The following is a 9059-nucleotide window of genomic DNA, read 5'->3' on the forward strand; positions in this document are numbered from 1 at the left end:
GACTTGGATTCTTAAAGTGGAGTAATGGCTGATGGTTATATCACAGACCCTTTCCTGACTAGGAGTTTCCAAGGCTATATATGTCCACAGAAAATGTAGCATCACTTTGATCTAATTCAGGATCATACCTGTGCACCAGCATGCGTGGTTTACCCTGCTCGCTCCTCCCCTGTGCGCAGCAAAGCGCGGTGCAGAACACCCGGGCCTTCCCTCCACTGCCAGGGCATCTCCAGCTTCTCATGGGCTTCGTGTCCGAAATGTTTGCAGTGTTTTATCTATCTCTTTACACAAAAACTAATTAATTGTAATTGCATTGGAATAGAGAGAAGTTACTTGATAAAACAAAAAAGATAAAGCAGCCTTAAAATGCTACCCTGAACAGAAAAATCATAGTGACAGACAAAACTTAATCAAACTTGCAATTAAAATACAGCCTTAATTAATTTTAAATACATATGTGTTATTGTATACAGAAATGTTTACTTACTCAACAAAATAATCTTAGCACATCATCCTGCTATATAAACAAAGGGAGGTGGGTTTTTTCATACCTCAATAATATTTGTTAATTCAAAATAAAACATAGGTAACAACACAATCCAGTTAAAAGAAAAGATTCCTAGTTCATATCCATGCCTTGAGAAACGAAATAACCTTAAAATTATATCAAGTACTGTAGTTTGTGTTCTTCCCTTTGAACAACAAAAACATGTAGACATTTTGGCTAATAGCCCAGTGACTGTTCCATAAAAATCAAGAACGGCTGAAATGTGCTGCGCCACTGGAAGTGTCCAGTGGAACGCTGATCCGAGCACAGGCTGCGCCGAGCCCAGCAGAGCCAGAAGGAGTCTGCTGTGCAGGGCTCCCTCGCTGCCCCCGGTGCCCGCGGATTCCTGTGGCGCGCAGAGTGGGTTGTCACCCCGCGCCGGCCCCAGGAGCATTGGCAGCTCCGGCAGCCTCCTCCACGTCTGGACGTGCGCGCTGGCAAATCAGAGGCACTGCCTTGTTCAGGTAAAACAGGAAAACAAAACACTGTTAAAAAGAAAACAGACGCGCTTCGTCCTGTCTGCGAGAGCAGGACGGCGCGCAGGCTCTCCCAGCACGCGCGGGGGTCGGGGCCGGCGGGGGCGGAGGGCGCCGAGCGCCCCGCGGGACACGCTGCGGCTCCCGGCCACGGAACCGAGCCCTGCGCACACGTTCAGGCTGTAACGCAGCACCACGGCCTGTCTCCGAACAGCTACGTGAGAAACTGTGGCATATAAAAGAGCATGGGATGAAGTGCAATGTGGGAATGACCCATGGGATTCAACGGAACTGATCAGCTGTGTACCAAGCGCTGCAACTGAGGCCTTGCCAATGGTTTGAAATACACTAAAGCAGCAAATAAAAGCAGTAAGAACTATTTGCACTCTCTTCCCAGCAAAGGGAATAAACCATAACGAAGATTTGTTGCTAAAGGCAAAGGGGAACAGAGGTTCTGAAGTGTTAATGCTTCTTCCTCCTTTTCAGCTTCTGTTTAAAGATAGCAATGTCATAATAGCTTCTAAATTTCACCATGAAAATGGGTATTGGGATGATAATAGTTAACATGCCTAACACTGCAGCTAAGGCTGCTGTCACTTGGCCAGCTGTGGTGAGAGGGATGATATCTCCATAGCCCACCGTGGTGAGCGTGATCAGAGCCCACCAGAAGCAAAGAATGTCAGCGAAGTGCAGCTCCCCTGTGTAGGAGGGATGGCTCCCCAGCATCTCCCCGTAGAAAAAGAGAGAGCCAAAGAAGAGTGTCTCAAAGGCCAAAATCATCAGCAGGATGCAAATCTCTCTGAGGATGGACTTGAGGGTGTAGCACAGGACTCTGAGGATCAGTGGCGTTTCCATCAGCTTGGATATCTTCAGGAGCTTGAGGAGATAGACAATGCGAACAAAGCCCAACCACAGCCCCAGGCTTGGCATCCTCTGAATCTGCCCAGCCACAGAGAGTTCGATATAAACTGGAAAGAGGGAGAGGAAGTCAACCACGTTCAGGGGATTTTGGAAGAACAACTTCTTGTCTGGGCAGAAACAAAATCACACGGAGAACTCAAAAGTGAACCAGAGGACACAGAAAAGCTCCAGATGAAGCAAGTAGGCAGCCTGGTGGTAAAAGTGTTCATGGCTGTTGTGAGAGGCTTCAGAATCGCCAACAGAGGTGGACTTGGCAGTAAAGAGCTCAAACTGTGCCTTGGTCTCCTCACAGAATATGATGACAATTCCAACGATGAACAGCAGAGAAACAAACGCCACGCACTGCAGAGGGAGGAAAAGAGCACACGTGCAATTAGTTCACCAAACGAGTATCGCCGGACCTCACTGCCCCACCACAACCCCAGCGCCACTTCCACAGGCACAGTACGATCCCAGAATAATCTTTCTCCAATCACCATGTTTTGCTCACATGGAGTGCACTTTCTCCTTCCAGACTTGAAAAATAAGAAGAAGATTGGAGTCAAAGGAAAAACTGCATGAACTCCTACATGAAGTTTGTAAGGAAGGGGAAATGTCCGACAGCTGGAGTGGTGCGGACAGGCTCACACTGGGGCCTCTTCAGCACTAAAATGTTGGCTCCAGAAATACCAGCAGCACAGAAAACATCCTCTGCAGCCTCTGACTTGTGTTTGTTGCTCTGCATGCCTGACATTTTAAAGGGGAACAGGGTGTGCATTTTGTACAGAGAACAGGGACGAGAAGAGGAGAGCAGAAGGAGGTGTCTGTTAATGAGAAGAGAGAACTTTATTTTCTTTTTCAATCTGGGACTCAAAGCATACTTATCAAAGCTATGAACCCATTAGCATTTTTCATGGACCCATTCCAGTAATCCCAAAGGACACAGGCTGTGTCCGTCTCCGCATACAGTATTACCTTAGCGCTGAAAGAGGAAAAGGGTTTGTCAAACGTAGACCAAATCTTTGGCTGCCACCTGGTTCGCCAGCTGAAATCCCTTCTTTCTGTCTGGACTATGAGGCACTGGTCATCAGTCTGTTCATTTTCATCCCAAATGTCAACCTCCTCTGGCTGCACCTCTCTGTTATTCAGCTTCGGCCAGCAGCAGGATGCCAGCTGCGCCTCACTGATTTCCCAGAAAGCCAGCTCTTCTTCTAAGACTGACCTACAGGTACCAATGGGACAGTGGAAATGTTTGGTCCTATAATAGTTCAACACGTAGCTGAAGATCTCAGCACTCCTATCAAAAAAGAACTCTTTGGTAGTGGGATCATAGTTGTAGGTGCTTGGGGCATGGGGCTCAGTTAGGCTGCACAGCTTGGTCCCTGGGAAGGTCCGGAGGGCGCTGCTGTATGTCGTGTATCTGACTCCTCCAATATTCAGGATGACTTTTTCCTTGGAGCCTTCCATCTGTGAGGGAGGTGCAAGTCCTCATAGGTTCTTGTTTACCTTCAGTCAAAAAGAGCAGAACACAAATGGAAAGATGTAAAGTAAAGCAAGTTTGGGAGCAAGAAGGTTTTCAAGGGTACCTCATTCCAGTGCTTTTAAAGCACATTTTGTACCTGAAACCTGCATCTCCTTTTGCGTGTTCTAGGCTCTGCTCCAAGGCCATGTTGTCTGAGCACTTTTCAGGAGATGCATCAAACAAAATGACAAACATCTGGTTCCCATTGCTCTTCCTCTCAGCTTGTACCCATGGGGACAGAGCACAGAGCCACATTTGTTCATATACTGTGGATAATCATTGCGATAAACTCATTTGAGGTAAAATTCTAATTCCCAAGACATGCCTTTCACTATCCCTCTGCTCATCTAGTTCTTCCACCTCTGTCCCAATTTCCTTCTCCACAAAGAGTTTCTTGCAGACACCTCCATGGACCAATGAGATAAAACAGTCATCAACAGCTTATTCTCCAAACAAGTCTTTAAACATAATCTCCTGTGTTGAGCCTGCATAGCAAGTTTCACAAGAGACCCTGCTGCCTGGTGGGAACACTTAGGTTCTTTGAGTTATGCTTTTTCTTTGAGTCTTCCCTGTACAGAGTCCCACCTCCTTACCTGGAATCTATATGCAGGATTCCTGGACCAGATAGGAATGCAGAACATGCTGCCTCCTCCTTTGGGGCTGGCTGACACCTCAGAAAACACCAGAACCTGCTGCCACGGCCTCTGGCATTGGAAAGCATGTTCCACATTCAGTTGCTTATCTCCTGTCATACATCCCCTCTCTCTTTCGCTCTTCAAAATCCAACATAGCTGGAAGAAACTCAAGGCCTGCTTTATGACATTATTCTAAAGGAGGGAAACCGAGGATCTCTGTAGCAGGTAGGAGAGGTGTAGAACAGGGACAGGATGTTCTCGAGGAAGTGGCTGGGGCTGTCTGCCCCAACACCCATCCACTTCTGACTGTCTGTCCCCCTCCACTTTCCTCTTCCATTCCCACACACTTCTGTCCAACGTTCTCTTATACCCTGCGTTTCTAGCTCTGGCCCTTCTCTTCTTGTAACAGAGCAAGCCTGTCTGCCCTTCCTGCTTGGACTCTTCTACCCAGAGGCGGCTGCTCAGCGTGCTGAGACCATGCACACAGAAATTCCAGTTGTCCCTCCTCCCTTTGCTGCAGAAAGTGCTGAGCATGGGAGTCACAGGTCACTTCTGCGACAAAACTTTCCACCCAGGCTCAGCAGGGAAACAAGCCCTGCGCCATGGGAGACTCTCAGGAGCAAAGAACTACATACGGCCCCCCACTCAACTTTATCAGGAAGGGGTGGAAGCTGCAGCTTGGTCACATGCTGATGGCACAGGAGAATCACTGCCCATCTCCTGCCCTTGCCAGTCCAAACAGATGTGAGGCTGGATGCAGTTTCACCCTAAAACTTCCACTAACTTCATCAAGAGCAGGATTGAGCATAAGGACTAACGGTTTGCAGGCATTGCTCAGTACATGCTGCACAGCAATCCGCACAGCCTGCTTCTAGGCAGGGTAGATTAATTCAGCACTCAGCATATCCATAGTTACGTTACTGGCCTCTGTTTCCTAGCTCTCTAAAGAGCGCAGTGATTTTTGAGATCCCAGCTAAACTTGCCTTTATCTGCTTAGAATGCCAGATACCTCTTTCTCAAACATAACAATCCCCATTGAGAAATGAGCCCAGAAGTGCCATTTCATGTTCTTACCTTGGTGCTATTACAGCAACTCTGCAACCAGAAGAAAGGAGAAGAGACTGGGAAGAACAGAAACAAATCCAGTGAAAACAGGATGTTCCATGGCTGGTCTCCAAAGCTCGAGTCTCATAGATGCCAAAACCAAACCCAGCCAATAGCAGTGAGGAGATGCAGAGGCCCCTCTCCCTCAGTCCTGCGCTGTCAGGAACAACGTTCCAACAGGGACACGACCGCCAGCCCAGACACACGGCAGCTGCTCCGCCCGCTGCTCTGCTCACAGCACATGTGCTTGGGAAACATGTGGACATAAAATGTCTCAGGACCAATTAGAGATTAAAGTAGCAAGCCACAGAAAGGCAGTCAGAGCATCGTTCTCTCTTGGCTGCGCCTTATTCAAGTTTGAGTAAAAAAAAAAAATATGGAAAACAAGAGGAGCAAACAAACAAACAAAAAAGCCCACCTCCCACCTTCTTGTCACACACTTTTTTTTTAATTTAAAGGGCTTTTTTTTATTCATTTCTATATTACTGAGAGCATGATCTTGTGCACTCACTGATTTTAAATGCATTTTTTTGGTCATGGATTACTCCAGGAAGAAAGTTGCACATGGCTGTTCATCCCAGTCAAGAAAGGCATGCTGCACACGAAATTTCCTGCCAGTTAACATTTCAAGGCCATTTCCAGGTATCACCTCTGCTTGCTTCTACCTCTCTAGTAAGAAAGTAGGAAAGGGAATTTCCTTATTCCCAGAAAGAGCAAGAGTGTTCAGGAAGGCTCTGGGGCTTCCTTTTCAGTTGTAGAAATGAAACACAGATTCATGTCTCTTTACAGGAAGTATTATCGCAGTTTGCCTGATAGATTCTTCATTTTAATCTACTACCTGCGTTACCCTGACACACTGAAATCCTTGTCTTTTAAATAATAGGTTTCCCATTTAGGCCTTTTCCCTATTACAGATCACAAGCCTTGTTCTCCACCCTCTTGGCACCTCGCCTGCAGGTGCACAGACCCCACTCAGCCCAGCCTCCCACCGCAGACACCGCAGGCGTCCCGGCCTCTGCCCTCGGCCACCACCACAGCAGGAACCTGAACGGCAAACTGCTGCCAGGCCTGTGTGGGCCACGGTGGGCAACGAGCCATCTCTGCCCATTACGTGCCCGTTGCGCCCCGAGCAGCCGAGCAGCCTGACCTCACCAGCGCGGCCTCGGCACCGTCCCCCGGGTCCAGACCTGCGAGCACGCGAAGCACGTGCCATCTGTGCTGGTTCAGTCCCTGCTCCCTTCCGTCTCTGTAACAGACACCAAACTGTTCACATCTTTCTCCCTCTCCAGAGAGAATAAGAATGAAAACTACTCCTTTTAATTTAATTTCTGATACATCTCTGAAGCTCTGGAAGCAGGTGATCTAGTCAAGTTTGATGTATCCTATCTGTTCCACAGCACTGCACTGTTTGCCTTTACAGCCTTTGTACTGCAGGTCATTTCTGAAACCCAGAAATAGTCTGGCAAGCAAAATGACACATGGTGTTCCTACGCTCTGAATAAGACCCTTTGATTGCAGTAAACAGCTTGCCCTTTCAGAACATTTTTAAGCAGATGAAAAGCGCAACTCCATTCCCAGAGAACAGGGCCCTGGTTCAAGTTTTGTCCCTTCCTCACATCTTCTGAGAACTCACTTTCACTACATGAGGCATTGTTGGAGTGTCAGGATTTAACTCCAGCCAACTGGGACCACACAGCTGCTCGCTCACTCCTCCCGCCTCACGTGGGATGGAGGAGAGACTTGGAAAGGAAAAAACCCACAGACTCATGGTTTGAGGTAAGAACAGTTTAACAGGACAGCAAAGGAAGATAAAATAATAAAAACAGAACATACAAAGCAAGTGATGCACAATGCGATTGCTTACTGGTTGTGATAATTGGCCTACATTTATCAAAACCGAAGAACAAGGCAGACTCAGTTGGAGGGAGACAGGGGCGAAGAGACTGAAAATGTAATGAACTGAGACATTTTTCAAATATGGTATTTTAAGATAATTCATTCAGCACTTCTTTCCCATAATCTTTGGCATTTAATGCAATATTTTGTACAGGGCAGAATTTGCATGATTTTTCCCATTCACTCGTATTCAGATGCACACGGTCTCAACCACGCGCTCAGGCATACTCATCAGTCTAAGTTAGCGGGGCCTTCATTAACTGCATTTGTGCTAGAATATAAAAGGAGTTCAAGCTTTCCAGTATAAGCATTTCTTCAGAGAATGTTCATAAAAAGCTGGTGAGGCTGTAAGCAGTTTGGCAAACAAACTCTTGCTTCAGACTATTGAACAAAAAAGCTTAAGCTACTGTAAAGTCCTGACAGCCTTGGAAAAGACCAAGCTGCTGTTCCGTGCTGCAGCCAGCACCAGAACCTGCAGCCTTACCTTTTCTGCTGGCAACACCAGTGTCAGTAACCTCTGCAGGCTGCCACCGCCAGTGCTTTTGCCCATCCCATGTTTTGGTTCTGACCTCTGACACAAGTGTATTCCTGGGATTATGCAACAGGTCAGTTAGAGTCCTGCATCTGAGCAGGAACAACCCCAGGTTCCAGTGTAAGTTGGGGAATGACCTATTAGAGAGCAGCGCAGGGGAAAGGGACCTGGGGGTGCTGGGGACAGCAGGGTGACCATGAGCCAGCACTGGGCCCTTGTGGCCAGGAAGCCAATGGGACCTGGGGTGGGTTAGAAGGGGGTGGTCAGTAGGTCAGAGAGGTTCTCCTGCCCCTCTGCTCTGCCCTGGGGAGACCACACCTGGAATCTTGTGTCCAGTTGTGGCCCCTCAGTTCCAGCAGGACAGGGAACTGCTGGAGAGGGTCCAGCGCAGCCACCAAGATGCTGAAGGGAGTGGAGCATCTCCCGTGTGAGGAAAGGCTGAGGGAGCTGGGGCTCTGGAGCTGGACAAGAGGACACTGAGGGGGCACTCATTCATGGGGATCAATATGGAAAGGGGGAGTGTCAGGAGGATGGAGCCAGGCTCTTCTGGGTGACAACCAGGGACAGGACAAGGGGCAATGGGTGCAAACTGGAACACAGGAGGTTCCACTTAAATCTGAGAAGAAACTTGTTCCAGGTGAGGGTGGCAGAGCCTGGCCCAGGCTGCCCAGGGGGGTTGTGGAGTCTCCTTCTGTGCAGACATTCCAACCCCTGGACACCTTCCTGTGTAACCTCAGCTGGGTGTTCCTGCTCCATGGGGGGATTGCACTGGATGAGCTTTGCAGGTCCCTTCCAATCCCTGACATTCTGGGATTCTGTGAAGACAGAAGTTTAAAAAAAAAAAAAAAAGCCTCCAAAGATAAGACAATTTATAACTTGGACAATTTAATGATTCAGCCTGCTGTCAAGATCTGTGAAGTGCTGCTACTGGGAAGCCGAGCGGTTGACTGTTCTGCAAGCGCACACAGCCAAGGCTGGGGGCCCCCAGGAGCAGCAGCCTGCCCTGCAGCCCCCCGGCCGCCCTTCCCGTCCACCCGGACCCCAAACACACCCCACCGCCCCAGAACAGAGCAGGACGCGTCCGTCCCGCACCGTCCTCACAACACCCAAGCGCCTCTCGGCTGTGACCATCGCTGGGGGGGATCCCACACACTCGGGAAACGAGTCCTGCAGCCCTCGGGCGAGCCCGGCGCTGCCAGGCGGGCCGAGAACCGCCGGGACCGCAGCAAAGCCCGCACCCCCCGCCGCCCACCCGCAAACACCGCGGCCGCCACCCAGCTCGCCAGGGGCGGGAGCCGGAAGCTCGGCTCGGCTCGGCTCGGCTCGGCTCGGCTCGGCTCGGCTCGACTCGGCGCGGCTCGGCTCGGCTCGGCTCGGCTCGGCTCGGCTCGGCTCGACTCGGCGCGGCTCGACTCGGCGCGGCTCGGCTCGGCTCGGCTCGGCTCGG

At 49.7% G+C, this 9059-nt stretch overlaps 1 protein-coding gene and 1 long non-coding RNA gene across 2 annotated transcripts; both read right to left on the reverse strand.

Annotated features, from left to right (window-relative positions):
• Positions 1-439: 439 nt before the first annotated feature.
• Positions 440-4188, reverse strand: LOC309444042 (voltage-gated potassium channel KCNC1-like). Its single transcript, XM_082061552.1, is given in 4 exon segments — positions 440-2067; positions 2071-2286; positions 2899-3429; positions 4039-4188. Coding segments are annotated over 3 exon segments (1290 nt in total). The 5' UTR covers positions 3391-3429; positions 4039-4188; the 3' UTR covers positions 440-1485.
• A 2772-nt stretch (positions 4189-6960) lies between these two features.
• Positions 6961-7904, reverse strand: LOC309444269. The gene is made up of 3 exons (XR_014184977.1): positions 7852-7904; positions 7565-7668; positions 6961-7461 (listed from the first exon to the last, which is right to left on the reverse strand). It is a non-coding gene; the product is annotated as an uncharacterized lncRNA (long non-coding RNA).
• Between the last annotated feature and the right edge of the window lie 1155 nt (positions 7905-9059).

The sequence above is a fragment of the Streptopelia decaocto genome, assembly GCF_964273445.1.
Source record: "Streptopelia decaocto genome assembly, chromosome: 10".
NCBI lineage: Eukaryota > Metazoa > Chordata > Aves > Columbiformes > Columbidae > Streptopelia > Streptopelia decaocto.